General features: G+C 42.4%; 2 protein-coding genes across 5 annotated transcripts in view; one reads left to right on the plus strand and one right to left on the minus strand.

Annotated features, from left to right (window-relative positions):
- The window catches only part of aatka (apoptosis-associated tyrosine kinase a), a 37,864-nt gene extending 23,754 nt beyond the window's left edge, over window positions 1-14,110 (plus strand). For both annotated transcript variants that reach the window (XM_040123855.1, XM_040123856.1), the window contains exons 5-15: window positions 2,395-2,474; window positions 2,932-3,050; window positions 4,769-4,856; window positions 4,987-5,120; window positions 5,807-5,891; window positions 5,976-6,097; window positions 7,073-7,222; window positions 8,027-11,447; window positions 11,557-11,737; window positions 11,840-12,043; window positions 12,389-14,110. In XM_040123855.1, coding sequence (XP_039979789.1) covers window positions 2,395-2,474; window positions 2,932-3,050; window positions 4,769-4,856; window positions 4,987-5,120; window positions 5,807-5,891; window positions 5,976-6,097; window positions 7,073-7,222; window positions 8,027-11,447; window positions 11,557-11,737; window positions 11,840-12,043; window positions 12,389-12,417 — 4,613 coding nt within the window. In that variant the 3' untranslated portion in view covers window positions 12,418-14,110. The remainder of the gene's footprint in view (window positions 1-2,394; window positions 2,475-2,931; window positions 3,051-4,768; window positions 4,857-4,986; window positions 5,121-5,806; window positions 5,892-5,975; window positions 6,098-7,072; window positions 7,223-8,026; window positions 11,448-11,556; window positions 11,738-11,839; window positions 12,044-12,388) is intronic.
- Window positions 14,111-14,616: 506 nt separating this feature from the next.
- Window positions 14,617-17,257, minus strand: part of baiap2a (BAR/IMD domain containing adaptor protein 2a) — a 50,827-nt gene continuing 48,186 nt past the window's right edge. Inside the window, exons 14-15 of one of the 3 annotated variants that reach the window (XM_040123862.1) lie at window positions 16,162-16,204; window positions 14,617-15,635 (exon numbers count right to left, since the gene is read on the minus strand). In XM_040123862.1, coding sequence (XP_039979796.1) covers window positions 16,177-16,204 — 28 coding nt within the window. In that variant the 3' untranslated portion in view covers window positions 14,617-15,635; window positions 16,162-16,176. The other 2 variants (XM_040123859.1, XM_040123861.1) reach the window with 2 other exon arrangements.

Here is a 17,257-nt window from a genome sequence, read left to right on the forward strand (position 1 = left end):
GATCTTGAAAGGGGGAGAATGTCTCCTTTCACTGAGTCTATTTTTTTTTATATTAACTTCTGTACATGTACGTATTGTGCCGACTTCACTTTTCACAAATTATCATCAGCGTGGGGAAATATGAAAAGACCGAGAGGACAGGAAACAGCAGGGATGTGCTCACATTTCAAAAGCATTACATCAATCTACAGGTCAAGGACTGAGCGGGATCTTCCATACATATTATCATCATGCACGTCATAAGTTGTCCACCCCCACACTAACATACACATGGTGATAATGAGCCTAGTAATTGCATGTTGAACAAAAACACCAGTTGTATAGTTACTCTAACCATGAATGGCGTATTCTATATGAGCCAAGCATCACTCAATTCAGGCGAATGAACATACAGCACAATATTTGCCATTGATCTGACAGTCCTGTTTTTTACTTGTTGCTCTAATCTTTTATTCAAGAGGTCATGTAAAGCTTTCAAACCACTACAGAGGCTCGATGCATCAAAGTGAGTGTGTGTGAAGTGATTGTGTGTGTATCTTTCCATGGGCCCACCAATCCAGCAGTCCCACTGGACCTTACCACCTTCTCTGGGAATGCCATGAGTAGGACGGGAATGCACACTCATGCTCACACATTCCACATTTGGAATAATACCACGTCTTAATTTCCTTCTCTCTTTCTCCCCGTCTGGGAGGGGTGTTGGAGGCTCAGGGGTTGGGGTGGAGAAGTGTGGGTTATCACTGTGACAACCACTGCCCAGCGTTCCAGTGGAGAATGGGCCTTGTGTGTGTCTTCATATGAGTGTTTGTGTGTGTGTGTGTGTGTGTGTGTGTGTGTGTGTGTGTGTGTGTGTGTGTGTGTGTGTGTGTGTGTGTGTGCGCGTGTGTGTGTGTGCGTGCTTGGTGCACTGGGTACCAGGAGATGCAGCGTGTGAGTGAGCAAGCCAAACAATGGCCCTGATTTAGGCCGGCTGGGCAGTGGGTGAGCATAAGGCCGGACCGAAACGTCCGTGGAACGCACCAGCGGAGGACTGGCATTATGGGCAGAATACAGTGAGGGGTCTGTGACAGAATGTGGAGAGACAGGGGAAGAGTGGTGGCATGCACCAGGACCTAAGAGCGGGGAGGGGGGGCTTCAGATAGGGGGTGGTGAGTGCGTATGACAGAGGTCTTTTCTGTATCTGACAGAGCAGTGTTTGTGTCCTGTTTGGCTGAGGAATGCTGCTGTCCTGGGTGACAGGGCGGCATTATGTAGGCCTTATGTCACTACTGGGTGTCTTGAAGCTGCACAGAGAGCTGGCGCGTCAAACGGCACACTACCAACATGCGTGACGGTCACATCAGGCGTGACCAGAAAATCTCAGCGCCCAGGGCAGAAATCCTCCTCGGAACTCCTGCATCGACCCATCAGCAGATTGCTCCACTGACTCAAAGCTGTGATCAGTTTCTATCTCGCTCTGTTTACGGCAGATTTAAATGTAGTCTGTATAGGAACCAAGGATTTCAGTGTTTGCCTGACAGCTGGGGAGCTCGAGACGAGGACAGTATGTGTATTTGTGTGTCCCAGTTGGAGGATGAGCTCGGTGCAGACGGGGAGAGGCAGCGTGGCGAGCTTGTTCAGCTGTGCGAGGGCTCGGAGGGTTAAATCCTGCCGAGGCTCTCTCACACACACACACACACACACTGCGACCGTGGGCTCTTTCTCACATACACACAATGAAGCTAAGACGCCCGGGGTTGGGGCTGGGGCCACGGGCTCTCGGTTCTCACACTCTGAACCAGTACTTCATCCCTGCCTGGGACTCGGACTCGGCCTCTATCACGGTGCTCAGAGTGGCTGGCCGCTCAACTGCTCCGTCATCATCATCATCATCTCTCCTCTCACCATTATCCTCCCCATTCTTGAAACATGAGGATTCATGGAGGTATTTGATTTTGTGCACGACTTAGTATAATTTGCAGACTAGCGCTGGGTCTCTGTAGTGAATTTGTGTGTGGCGGCTGTAAGCTTCTTTGAACTCAAAGTATTGTTTAAACTAGTGGGGAAGTAACAAGTTCAAGTTTGCCTTCAGGCAAATCTCTTCTCTTTAGTTGACGCAACTTATTATTTAGGAAAATGTACATTTGTTGTTTGGCTGAGAGGGGGTTCTAATTTTTCTCTTCCTGTGTTTGCAGTTTCCCTGCTTTGCAGTGCTCTATTTTTATTCTGTATCTGCAAACAATTTCCAACTTTCTATTTTTCTTTTGTTTACTTTGCTCAATATGTTGAAACCTTGTCTTTTCAGAAATCAGTTTTTTTTTTTTTTTTCCTCTTAATCACTCCTTTCCAACTATAGCAGTCTCATTTTTTCCTGTCTAAGAGTAATCTTACGTCTTTCTTACTGTTCCTTTTCAGTCCAGCTGCTGAAATCATCAGAACTTGGCCGCCATAGTCTGCTCTATCTAAAAGAGATTGGACATGGCTGGTTTGGCAAGGTAAGAAATGCATTTTTTGTTCTTTTTAAAACATAGACACAGTCACGCACAGTATTTGGGTCTACAACAACACCTTTGTACTCATCATCACTAGCTTTAATTGTCCCAGCTGCATCTGTTCTTACTGTACTAATTGTAGTCTGATGTGCTCTCTACTGTGTGTGGAATGCGAGGGTAATGTGATGATGATCTCATTCCAGCGAGGCTAATCTTTGGCACTTGTGTCAGGATGTTGAAGAGTTGAAATTCACAGTCACAGTCCTTACAATTTACTGTACAGAACTGTTGCTATCATGCTTCCTAGATATGCTTCCCGTTCTAGTGTGTTTTGGTTTTTGTTTTTCTCTCATCTTGCTCACTTTGTAATGTTGTTGCTGTTTGTGGTAAATTCCAGTCCACATTCCTAGAGTTTGGTATAAAGTTCAGTTCTGCTCTTCCCCCTATGTATACTTCTTAGGTTCTGCTGGGCGAGGTCAATGCGGGCCTCAACACTACCCAGGTGGTGGTGAAGGAGCTGAAGGCCAGTGCCAGTGTGCAGGATCAGATGCAGTTCTTGGAGGAGGCACAGCCATACCGGTCAGTTCAATGACAAATCAGAGATCACAGCCCACAGGCGTTCAGCCCACAAATACAGTCCTGGTTGAAATTATTGACACCCCTGAATTTTAAGTACAGAATTTAGAATATCTTCAGCATATTAACCAATTGTGTATAATCAGAATATTTAATAAAATGTCCAAAGTAACCGAACAACAACAAAAAAGCTTTCGTAGAGTAAAATAAAAAACACAGAAATAAAATGTATGCTTGAAACAACTATTGGCACCCTTTTGATAAGTTTAAATAAGTTCTTCAAACTAAATAGAAATTAAATAAGACTAACCTGTGTTTTAATTTTCAGTGTTCACATGACCTGAATTAACCAATGAATGATGGTTTTCCTGCATGATTGTTTCTTTTTCACAATAGCAAAAAAGAGCGCTTTCTGAGAGCATCAGAAATGCCATTATCGAAAAACATAGCATTTTCTGAAATCCCTGTTTCAACAGTTTGTAACGTTATCAAGAGGTTTCACAGTCATAAAAATGTTGAGACCCTTCCAGGACGTGGTGTTCAGAAGAAACTCAGTGAGAGAAATCTGTGAAGGTTAATGCGGATTGTGTTAAAAACACCACACAAGACATCTAAAGAACGTCTGCTGACTTGGAGCAGTCTGGACTGGTGGTTTCAGCCTGTACCATACGTTGTACACTAAACCAAGTGGGGCTCCATGGTCAATGCCAAGGAGGACACCACCATTGAAAGAAAGGAACAAAAAGGCAAGACTAATGTTTGTTAATACTTTCATAGATAAGCCACAGTCTTCTCTGGGGTAATGTTTTATGGACAGATGGAACCAAGGTAGAGCTCTTTGGGAATGCAGTGATTCAGTTTGTTTATAAGCAACGGAATGAAACCCATAAGGAAAAGAACCCCTAACCTATAGTAAAACATGGTGGAGGTTCTGTCTTGTTGTGGTCTGCTTTGCTGCCTCCGGTACTGGAGGCATTTAATGTATCAAAGGAATGATGAAATTAGAAGATTGCCAAGGCATTTTATAGCGAAATGTGTTGTCCGGTGTCAGAAAACTTGGCTTGAGGTGAAGGCCTTGGGTCTTTCAGCAGGACAACTACCCAAAGCACACATCCAGCAGCACAAAAGAATGATTGAAAAGGAAAAGATGGATTGTTTTAAACTGGTCAGCAATGAGTCCTGACCTAAATCCCATTGAAAACCTTTGGAGAGAGCTGAAATGTGCCATTGTAAAAAGGAGTCCTGCAAACTTAAAAGAGCTTGAACGCAGAGCAGAGGAAGAGTGGCAGAAACGACCAGCAGACAAGTGCAAGAGGCTTCTCGATGGCTACAAGAAACGTTTAGAGGCTTTCGCTATTGCCAAAGGTTCTGCAGCCAAATATTAGAGAAGGGTGCCAATAAATTTGCCTTTGGTAGCTTTTGTGTTTGTATTATTTCACTATTATGCAAGTTTTGTATTTCTTATTTTCTTTTGTTCATTATCCTTGGACATTTTATTGAAATATTTTGATTATAAAAAATTGGTTACTTTGCATTTATTTCTGAAGATATTATATATTATATTCTAAATTCTGTTCTTAAAATTCAGGGGTGCCAATCATTTCAACCACGACTGCAGCACCACATAACAAAAAAAACAAATTAGATAAAGGATCTGATTATTTATTTTATGTATGACCTTACGACCTTCATACCTGCTCAAATTCTGTTTCCTCTGCCAGAACCCTCCAGCACCCTGCCCTCCTGCAGTGTCTGGCACAGTGCTCGGAGGTTACTCCTTATCTGCTGGTCATGGAGTTTTGCCCTCTGGTGGGATACAATTTAATGATTAAAACTTTGTTTATTCTGTCCTTCTCACATACCTCATTATCTCCTTTCGTAGTGCGGCGTTGTGTGCAGTATTCATAAGCTCACATATTAATTTCCTCTCTCCTCTCAGGGTGATCTGAAGAGTTACCTCCGCAGTTGTCGTGTGGCTGATTCTGAGACTCCTGACCCTTTGATCCTCCAGCGAATGGCGTGTGACATTGCCTCAGGGCTTCTGCACCTCCACAAAAACAACTTCATACACAGGTACATTATGGGAGTAAGTCCGGCTCTGTTTACCTTCATCAACCTGCATATTAATGCCCTTGAAAGGAGGAATCCACCTGAATGGTCTGTGTGCCCCCTGCTGGTCTCTCCCTGCAACAACATCCTGGTGCTGCCTGAGTACTTGTCACAAACTCCAGCATCAGTGATTTTGTTGCCGGGGGCGAGCCACCTTCGCTGTCTCTCAACCATGTGGTGGCTGCCATAGCAACCAGTCCGTGGCTGCCAGGCTAAAAATCTCCCTGTTTGTGGAGGAGGTGAGAATAAACAAGGTGACTTACTTCAGTCCGTCTTCACATGGTCAGATGAGAAGAAACGTAACATGATACATGTACATGTACACATTTCATGCTATACTTTAATTAATACTGTAGCTACATTAGGTTAGTCATAATGCAGTGATATATTTTAATTGGCAACACACCTACAATACTGTCTGTTCTAGCAAACAGAAAAACACTGAAAGCCCAAATGGTATATACTCTACAGTTATAACTAAAAGGCACTTTCCAGTACATAACATACTGACTGAAAAGGGTGTAACAATGGAAAAATACTGAGCTCCTAATGTTTTCAACCAAAACATTTTAAAGCATACAGTTTGAAATAAGACTATGTTTATGCACAGTGTTTTAGAAAAGTTACTCAGGGTTTCTTTCCTCCAACAGTGACTTGGCCTTGCGAAACTGCCTGCTAACTTTAGAAATGTCAGTTAAGATCGGGGACTATGGCCTTTCTCACAGCCGATACAAGGTCAGACTGACTTTTGATAATGTCAGTAATTTTTTATCGAATGCTTTTTGCCATATCACCTTATTAGTCTTTTTTTTTCTGTAGGATGACTATTATGTAACACAAGACCAGATTTGGGTGCCCCTGCGCTGGATTTCACCTGAGCTCGTAGACGAGGTCCATGGAAACCTGCTGGTTGTTGACCAAACAAAAAGCAGCAACATATGGTGAGATATTCCAAGCAACAAACAGAAAATATTATTGCAAGTTTACTGAGATAACATAACCATACCAGCATTACCTTTATCAAGTTATAGAAATTGTTTAACATAGATGTTTTTTTTTTTCCCTTTGTGTGTATGAAAATTGCAACCGATTACTTGTAGTGTTAAAACTTTATTTAGGATGCTCATCTTTTGACTATTTTTTATTTTATTTTATTTGTGTGAAGGTTTCTGCATGTAATACTCTTAACAACATGTACAACAACTTGAATCCATTCAGTGTTCAATTTTCCTGTAATCTGGTCTGCTTTTATTATGAAACTCTTTAGGAAATACATTTTGGGACATAAGTATTTGGACAGTGATACAGTTTTCTTACTTTTGCCTCTGTACACCACCACAATGGATTTGAAACGAAGCCATCAGATGTGATGGAGGTGTAGACTTTCAACTTTAATTCAATGGGTTTAACAAAAATATCACATTAACTGTCCAGGAATTACTGCCATTTTTATACATAGTCCCTCATTTTCAGAGGCTCAAAAGTAATTGGACAAACCAATACAATTATATATATAAGGATTATTTTTAATACTTGGATGAAAATCCTATGCAGTCACTGACTGCCTGAAGTCTGGGACCCATGGACATCTTAAAATGCTGAGTTTCCTCCCTTGAGATGCTTTGCCAGGGCTTTACTGCACCTGCCTTCAGTTGCTGCTTGTTTACGAGTCTTTCTGCCCTCAGTTTTGTCCTCTGCATCTTGATGGTTTCGTGTCAAATCCATTATCGTGGTGTACAGAAGCAAAAATTGTGTCACTGTCCAAATGCTCATGTACCTAACTGTATATGTACAGCAAAAAGAGATACACGTGACACAACATAAAGAAGGTTATGAAATGAACAGCTTGTTTGGAACATGGCCATGTCTGAGATATGAGCAGTGAACACACTCAATGATTTCGTTGCCTGTTGCAGGTCATTGGGGGTGACTGTGTGGGAGCTGTTTGAGCTGGGAAACCAGCCGTACAGACACTACTCCGACAGACAGGTGCTGACGTATGCTGTGAAGGAACAGCAGCTCAAACTACCCAAACCCCATCTCCAATTCCCCCTGGCTGAGCGCTGGTGAGACATATTAGCCTGCCAACACACTCAGAGAATCATACCATACAAACACATTCAGAGAGGGACACTCAGAATGTTGTATATTTTGATGCCGCATAAGATTAATTTTTGTTAGGCCTTCAAGTCTTACTGACCAATTAATTTCGAACTAGTCACTGTGTCCAGTTTTTAAAATTAGTTTCTGCTTATGGTGGTGAACCAGAACCACTGTAGCAATATTTCTCTTTGGTAGCAAGAGCAGATGATCAATACTCTCCCTATTCTTTATGATCCCTTTGGCATTGACCAGAGTTGAATCACCTCATTTATTTTTACAGGGGAAGCCAGCCAAATACCGTCTTTTATTTATTTATTTATTTTTCAAAATGTTTCCTCATTAAATTAAATGCGAATGGTGCCAATGCTGAGGAGACACACGCGCACACAAGCGCACACACAAGCGCACACACACGCGCACACACACAAGGAGGAATGTAAACATCTTCTAACTGTGTCAGCAACTGCACTGCCCCTCCTTCATACACTCTTTATGTTATTGGCTAGTGCCATAAACAAGTGCTAGGCGTTGCTAGAAATTGCTGACTTCAAAAGTTCTCTTTTATATTGCCTTATTGTTCATCTAGAATCAATTCTATAACTTCTGCCTATTCATCTCTCCTTTAAATAAAAAATACATATTCTTAAGATATAAATAAGTGCCTCTCAGGTATTTATATGTAAACTTAAGGAGTCTGATAATAACTTTCTCTTCTTTTCTCTTTTGCCTCCATTTGTTTTTCTTTTCTCTCTCTCCTTTCTGTCCAGGTACGAGGTGATGCAGTTCTGCTGGCTACAGCCAGAGCTGAGACCCAGTAGTGAGGAAGTACATTTTCTGGTCACATATCTGTGTGCCAAAGGCTCCAGTGAGGCTGAGGAGGACTTTGAACAACGCTGGAATGCCTTGAGACCCAACCTGCTTGGTAGTTCCTCTCACACAGCTACGTCAACAGCCCTCGTCCTGACCCCTACACCTGGACCAGCTGATGCCTCTGGTGCGGACCAAACTCAGGCAGTGGAGCTGGCCTCCTCTGCATCATCCTCCTTCCCCCTCCTGGAACACTTCTCTGACAGCTTCCACTCTGACACAGGAGACGACCTACTGACTGTCACAGAGACCAGCCATGGTCTCAACTTTGAGTACAAGTGGGAACAAGCCCGAGCTGAGCAGCCGTACTGCTCCTCCTCCACCAGTGGGCCACTGGGCCAGGGGAACCCCCATTACCAGGATATTTACTATTCGAGCAAAGGAAGCACCTCAGGGGGCTGCAAGACTGACAGCCTGACCTCAGGCGTATCCCCTTCCTATTATGAACCCGAACACCCCGGTGTGGTCCCAGTGTTGAGTGCCCACAGCCCCTCCGTCAGCAGCGAGTACTACATTCGCATAGAGGAACCAGTAGAGTGTAACATTAATCTGGATGACAGTGTTGTGGACTACAGCCCGGGACTGGAGGCCAGTAACAGCAGGTTGTCCTCTGAGAGTCGGACTTGTTCATCCATGGCACAGCCTAGTGCTTACTGGTCAACTGCTGACTACACCAAATCTACTGCCTACGACTCTGATTCAAGCCCTACTGTTCAACTAACCATGGAGCCACTGCTGAGACAGGCATCCAGCACCAGCCCTGTAAAGTTAAGCCACTCTCACAACTGCTTGTCATCCAATCAGGACGGCACTATATACTGTGAACAGTCTTCAGCTTACAAGACATGCCACCAGTCCTGTCTGTCTGAACTGGATACATCGCCAAAGTCCCGATCGAACCTTGTCCATCCAGTGGGGCGGTTAGAAAACACACGCAGTTTGTCACAAGCAGTGAGCAGCCCCAGCTTAGGCTTCTGTGATCCCTACCTTGAGGCGAGCACAGGTCATAACACAGTTAATGAAAGCTGCCATAATATGATGGGTCCCCTCAGAAAGACACTACCCATTGTTAACCACATTAGTATTGATGTTGGAACAGATGACGGCCTGCTGGTGGGCCAGCAGAGAGGTGAAGACATTGAGGATGACCTTTTCTCGGAGGGAGATGCCACTAACTGGACCTCAAACCATTCCGCGAACAACAATAGCCTGAGCTTTGATAGCAGACAGACAGGCAGTGGGCATGAAAGCTATCTGGACCTTCAATATACTGCTCATTCTAACACAACAGAATTATGGTCATTAACCAAGGCCACCACCAGAACCTTCCACAGCTCCACGTCTTCTGGCACTTTGGAGGCAGGCGGAGGAGACACAGGTTGTAACGCTGATAGCGTGCCCACTGAATTGAGTTCATACATTCAATTATGTCACAAAGAAAGAGAGGAAGCTGCCACTCAAGTGGAAAGGGAGTTAACTGCAGAAAATCTGAGAAATAATGATTCTCATACGTGCTCAAGTATGAATTCCAGAGGTACAGAAGGTGGAAAAGTGGAAGGAAAATATGAAAAGCAATTGTTGCTTAATGGAGAGAGACTGTACTCTGAGCCTAAGATGATACCTGAGACAATCTATATAAAGTCGCCATCCTCTTTCAAGGATCCTCAGACTGGTCAAACAGGAGCCTTGTCAGACAAGCAGAGAGGTAACATGTGGGAGGGGGTTTCAGCAGGAAAAGCTGTTGGTCTGGGAGACAAGCAGCTCAATTATCCAGATACATCAGAAAGTAGCAGAGCACTGGATAGTAAAGTGGGGATAAGAGAATCAAGCATTAGCCTGATTGAGCTTGGCGACTACAGTGAGGATGATGATGATGACATTACAGATATTACATCAGGTATCTTTGCCGACTTCAATCTAGATTATGCTGAGGTAGAAGAGGAAGAGCTAAGCCCATTGAAGAATCCAGAGGAAACTCGTGACTCTGTAAACACCCTTAACCTGTCCTCATCGATTGCAAGCCCCTGTGATCAGGCCTTCAGCCCTGATCCCTTTAATACCCCCATCTTGCCCAAATCCCTGGACAGCGGCTACGACACAGAGAACAACGAATCTCCAGAATTTATCTTCAAAGAGCTTGGAGATCCCCGGGGTGGTGAGAGGAGCCCTAGGCTAGGTGGAGAACCTGAACTTGTTCTGCAGGTGGGTTTAGGCCAGGGTGTCTGCACTTCCACCAGCACCTCAGAGCTACAGTTAAAGGGCTTGACGGATAAGAACCCGTACAGGGACTCGGCCTATTTCTCAGACTATGATGCTGAAAATGAGAGGAGCCCTCAAGAAGAAGCCAGTAAGTTCTTTGCAGGTCCAACTAACCACGACTTTCATACTGAGAAACTGACCTCTATTAGAGATGATGATCCTATCAAAAGGCAATTCAATAACAAGGATCATTTAGCAAATCTGAGACACATCAAAAGTTGTGTTGTGGTGAATCTCTCAGAGGCTGACTCTAGTTCACCCCATCCCCTTCCCACTCCTGGGTTGTCCATGCTGTCACCGTTTCCTCCGCAAATGGGCGGATGTCTGACCAAAGAGTCCGCTCCTGCAGATGATGATCTCGGACTGGAGACAGAGCACTCAGGAGAGGAGCCCTCCTCAGAGCTCAGCTCCTCCATTGTGTCTGAACCCTCTTCCACTGTCCAGGAGGCCTCAGGTAACCATGAGGACGGGAACAGGAGAGAAGAAGATTGCTCCCCCGTCCAGTCTTTGAATTCTGACTCCACTGTAAATGACCTCAGAGATGAGGCCCCCAATGAAAATGAAAATGGTGATGGATCCACAGAGGAGGAGGAGTTGCCCGAATTCAATCATGTCAAGGACGAGACGGAGGACAGAAGGGAGGGTGTGAGAATAAATGAAGAAGATTTTGAGGACATAGATGCAGAGGAATGTGATTCACAGGACAGTTTATGTGAAGAATCCAACGGCCCTGTTGACCTGTCCACTTCCTCATCATTGTTGGAGCTGTGTGGAGAAAATGTAAGAGCGCCACTAGAGGAGGCGGAGGATGAAGATGACTCTGATGACAGTGAGTCTGATGAAGAGTTAAGGACCTACAACATCCAAGATGAAGACAGCGAGGAGAGTGAGGAGGATTTCACCACAGTGCCAGTGGTGGTAAGCGACTGCAGCAGGGCTAGACACCTCCGCAGCCTCCTGAAGATGCCCACCCTCCTCACCCAGTCCTTCTGTGATGAGTTGGAGAGGAAGAAAAAAGCTGTGTCCTTTTTTGATGATGTAACAGTGTTCCTTTTTGACCAGGTATGACACATTACTAGGTCAAAGTTGTGTGATGCATATTGTCTACTAATGATTTGATTATTTTATTCTTTCAGAGTGTGTGAGGTATATTTTTGTTTATGGCTTCCAGGAGAGTCCCACGGGAGAGCTGGCTGACTACACCTTCTCCACAGGAACAGAGTCCAGTGGGCAGGACTCTTCAGAGGCGAAAACCTCTGACCATCAGCTGCAACTTGACCCTGAACTTGAAGCTCAAGCCTTGGAAGCATGCTGTGTTTCTGAAGAGACAGATGGGAACAACTCAGAAGAGGGTGAGTTTGTCAGGGACATAAAACATTACACAGAGTAGTTCTAGCTGATTTATCTCGGATTGATCACTGTAACTGTGACTGTGACTGTGTGTGTGCTTCCAGGTGGGGGTTATAAATGGGAAGATGACCTTTCATTTGAGCCCCGCCCATCTTCACCTGACACCATACCTGAGCCCAAGTCCTCACCCACATCCACCTCCAATAGTCCCGAATCTCCTAAACCTGCAGCTGTAGCACTTAACCGTTTTATGGTCTCACGATTCTCTATCACGCAAATCTCTGACCCACACATGGGCTCAGCAACAGGTCTGTACTAACTGTCTGTCATACACAATGTTCACTGTTGTACAAAGCTAATTTATTTGCCTTGAAAATGTGAAAACCTCCCAAAGTCTCAAATTCACAAAGTTGGAGTAAATTGTTAAGTTTGTCTAAAATGCAGCGCACATTATGTATTTTTAGTATAAAATATCAACCCTATGTTAGAGGGACAAAACTTCTTATCTTTAAAAGGAATCTTTTGAAACACACAGGCGGGTAGGTATTTGTCATAAAAAAAAAAGGATTTTGGGTGGAGTATCACTTTAAGCTGTTTGATTAGTTTCTATTGTAAATCAACCACACTTATTTCCAATCAATTATTTCCAACAGGGAACAGTGAAGAGAGTCCAAAAGACTGAGTGTCCCGTGGCCCTGACTGGAGGAGGACGAGTCCTGGTCCTTCTCGACACAGAAAAGCAGCATTATTATATCTAGATGTTTTACAGAGTTTTATTTTTATCGACGTTTGGGGCATCTGACCGTGGTGACCCTTTATGAGACAGTGCCTCATATTGTAGTGAAACACCCTTGATGATTTGCACACTTTCTTTATTTTAATTCTGTGATGAAACTGAGATAGCTGCTGGTATGGCAACCAGGAAAAAGGATATAAAATCTAATCATATTGTTTTCAGAAAAACAAAACACCAGTATATTAGTTTTAACATACAGTATATGACAATATCTTGTGCTCAATGTAGCATCCGTTTCTGCTGGTCACCTTACAGGTCGTTTAATTTGTGAATTTAAAGGAAATTAATAAAAATAAGCGAGAAAAAAGTACGACATGACAAGCTTCATAGCTGCTCTTCTCATTGGCTGCCTTGGTCCATCTGCTTACCATTGATCTGGCATTTTTAAGGACTGTTACAACTCTAATAGTTGGAGCCAGAAAACAATGCTTGATGATTGTTGCATAAGATGCTGCGGTGGATTTCTAAACACAAAATCTGACTCTTTTAAACCGTTGTGGGTGGTGGTGATGGTGTTTCAAGATGGAGGTGCTGAAACTTAATTTTTTCCGTAATCCAAGACATATCCAAATCATACCGATGGTGGATTCAGTGTGTTATGTTACCGGAAACATATTACAGGACATCAAGGTGTTGTCGCTGCCTGATTATTACCACCGCTCACTCTGGTTGATAATGATATACAGTATATGTCTACATTTACCATATCTGTCTGAAGCACTTCATGTAAGCCAAACTGGGTCTTAATGATGGCTCTGTTGCTCAGCATCTCCTTACCCTGGAATGAAATATCTAAACATGTGAGATTCCCTATTTGTGTCAACAGTGCCAGCTACAGGTTCACTATATTTTGTGGCATATTAGCTTTGTTTAAATCACATTTCATCAGCAATAGAATGACACCAAAGGGATCGAGGGGTGTTTCCTCACAATTCAGCGGTGTCATGTCAACATGCCAGTCATAAATGTTGAATGTCAGTTATCATCTTAATGCATTTTGTTCTACATCTATGTATTGTCCATACTCTCATACATAATGTATTCTATTACAGTTGTGCTGAATGCCTGGGTCTGAGGTGTACAAAAAAGACATTCAAAATAGGACATATCTCACATATTGTATGAATGTTATATCAACATGTAGCAGTTAGCTTGACTTGAATTACTACTGCTGTATTGACAAGTCCCTCCCCCTCTCTATCTTCCTGTAGCTCAAAGTGCCAATTCTGTTTCCTCGCACCTTGCCTTTTAAGTTCCGCAAGAAGAGAAAACATTGCTAGTATTTTTGTACAAGCATTTGAAAAGATGCAATCCAGGTTGATAGTCTCTCAAATTTGCCAAAGAGATATTACAAAGCCCATTGGTTATAAAGTGGCAGGTACCTTTTGGAGAAGGTGAGGTGGGTTGTTCTATGCACCGGTAGTAACATCATTGCTGTTTCCATTTCTCCCTCACACATGGCTATTGTACTATCCCAAACAAATAAATCCAAATACTTTTTTCCCTTCTTGTGTCTGTGATATATTTATCTGTATTGATGTCACAGAAGTGCAGGTTTCAGTAAAAAAAAAAAAAAAAATGAATAAAACACAACATGACAACACAACACATAAAGTATGATGTCTGTGCCCATGTAGATTTATTTTGGACAGGATAATTTATATGCACTCTCTGTACAGTACAGATATAATACAAACAGGGACAAAGGTGAGAAATGGACAAAGTGGACAAAAGCTATAAAAAAGTAAAAAATGCATTGGAAACTTGCTGCCCGAATGAGCTGTGTAATAAAAGCGTGATCATATCACTCAGTGTAAAGGACTTATCCATGGAAAATTGACTTTTCATGATGTAATTTTTTAAATTATTGCAGTCTTAAGAGGCATTTTTAGCACAATGACATCCATGCACTTTCTTGCTTTTCCATCACATACGATTTCTATTCTATTCCCACATGCATTCATACATGCCTCTGCTCTTCTCCCAGATGAGTGTGTAATACTGAGAATGAATGATCAAAAGCTATGATAATACTGTACCTTATCTGTTAAGCTACCACTCCCTCAAAGCTAAATATTAAAAAAAAAAAAAAAAAAAAGACCCATTAAGTATGCACTGTATTTCATCTCCTCGCAGCTTAGAAATCACTGAAATTCAAAGAGGGAAGAAAAGAATAGCAATTCTAAATATTATTGTATTGTTTTTTGGTGGAACTGCAATTGCACTGTACTGGAACTAGTTAAACCAAAAAAAAAAGCAAACAAAAAGGGGAAATTATCCCAGTTTATAGAATGATTGGGTCAATGCTGCATGAAGCCTATGTTTGAAAAAAAAGAAGAAAAAAAAAGTAGAAGGCACAGTTCCCACATTGAAAATCTGGGTACACTGTATCACAACTAGTAAATATATAGGACTATATCAGCTAACAAAAGCAGAATTACAGTTTTCTCAGCAACTGTCTAGTTCTAGCTTTCTGTGGCAATACAGTCTACACTTCGTCTTCAGTGCATATTACAGTGGTGCACTGACGAACATCTTATATTCACCCTCAAGCCTCTCTTAGAACAACTAAAGCAGATTGTGCCTTCACTGCTCATTAATGTGAATAATCCTCATATGAAATTTACAGTGTACAGTGTTGAAGAAAAAAGAAATCCCATTGTAGAAGTACAGATTAATAATGAGTTGACAGCAACACTAGTCAAACCTATTAGCCATACCTTATCAACAAGTGGTGTGATCTAAATAATTAATAAAATCTACTGTCACACTTGCACTAGAATGTTCAGGCTGAGACATTCAATGTTTGTGGAAGCGTTTGCAAAACATCACGAGAATTCAATGAAAATTGTCTGAGTGAATTTCCACGGCAAAAAAACTAGATTCTTTGTAGTGTAACATGGTCTTTGGGGCAATTTTTTTTTTTTTAAATACCCCCAATCCCACAATTTAAACATGCTACTGTCGGCCATTTTCTTTTCCCCCCCTTATGAAAACAAGGGCCCATGAGTGCACATAAGGGGACAGCAGGCCGCTAGTAGAAGATGGGTGCAGATCGGTCATCAGTGAAGGTGGGCCGGAGGTAGACCTCCAGGGCTCGGTCACTGTGGGGAGAGGAGGGGTGGGGCAAGGAACAGTGAAAATTAGGGTGAATACAGTACAAAATTTAGAGAGATACATGGTCAGCTATGTCCCCACAACCAAAGAAATCTGCCTTCCTGAAGTTTTGTTTTTTTTAAAGTAAGTTGAGCAAACAGTTGCCGTATCTACTGTGAGTTTTAGCATGCATGGGGTGAGAGAACTCTAGTAAAAGAAAGAAAGAAAAAAAAGAAAGAAGAAAAACAGCTTGTAACAGGCATGCATGCAGGGTTAGTGTCTTCTCTGTATAATAGTGCGTTATACACACCAAAAAAAATAATCATCGGTAATTCTTTTATAACCCAAGGCTTGCTGGACTGGCTGAACCAAATGCTGCCATATCCATGGAGGCCAAAGGACAGAAAAGACCAATGATTCCCAGCATCCTACTGCAGCCAGACAGCCAATGACAGCAGAGAAAACCAGGCAGTAATAGAGAGAAGGAGAAAAGTGATTGGTTGGCTGAAAAGGCAATGGAGGCTGGTGACTTACGGAGGTCCTGTTCCCTCAGAACCGGGACAATTCTGGACCCAAACTGGAAGGTAAAGAGAACCTTTGGGTTTGAATGGCTCATCTCTCAGATCATGCATGGGTCACATTTTGTAACGACACTGCTGGTTAGTCTGGTGCAAGATGAACGTACTGTAGGTTGATAATAATAACTGTAACTGAGATGAGGGATGGAAAACAGAAGTACACACTTCATGCTCAACATGCCATATACAGTACTGTATGCTCCTATTCAAATCCTAAACTGCGTGAGGAAATGTGTCCGCGGCTCATCGCAGTGGACATACATTTTACTTTAAATGCAATGCAATCAATAGGCAGGTGTTCTGAAGTACTAGGTGTTCTGAAGTGTTATTTCTATTACCCAAATACAACTCAAAACACAAGCCAAAATAATATCTAAATAACCACCAAAAAAGCGGGCAGGCAGGGTTCAGACACTCACATTACTGTACGCATACTCTACACAACACCACCACACACGCAGATTGTGTCACTGTAAAAAAACAAACAAAACAAAGAGTAGCACAGATGCAATGGGTGTTACAGGGGTAAGGAAGAAACTGCATGCTTGGGACGCCGCTGTGGCTTGCAATGATTCACACAAAGGTAGCAGTTTTGCAAAAGGAATTATTTTATACATTTGGTGGGTGGGTGGGGGGGTTCAGTTCAGAGCTGTGAAAACTTTGACACATGGAAAATATTCAACAAAACTGAAGATGTCATTGTCACTGACAGAACAGATTTCTCGTCAGACCAGACTGTTTATTAATATATAGAGATATGTTTTATTTAGAATAACTTTGTAAAAAGTCACCATACATTCAAGGTCAATTTTTAGTATCACATTTTCTGGTTTCCCTCAACAGCATGCACAAGATAAACACTTCAACTAATCAGTAGTTTCTCATTGTTTCTGCAAATGTTTTTTTTTTTTGTTTTTTTTTGTTTTTTTTACAAGGACAATAAGTTTTTAAAAGAAAAGACCAAAAACTACATAGCCACTCAGGGAATACAATCATAAATAACACTGAGAGCTGCAAAAGCCATGGTTGTCATTTAACCTAAAACTAATTCA

This window comes from Xiphias gladius, chromosome 3 (assembly GCF_016859285.1).
Source record: "Xiphias gladius isolate SHS-SW01 ecotype Sanya breed wild chromosome 3, ASM1685928v1, whole genome shotgun sequence".
Taxonomy (NCBI): Eukaryota; Metazoa; Chordata; class Actinopteri; order Istiophoriformes; family Xiphiidae; genus Xiphias; species Xiphias gladius.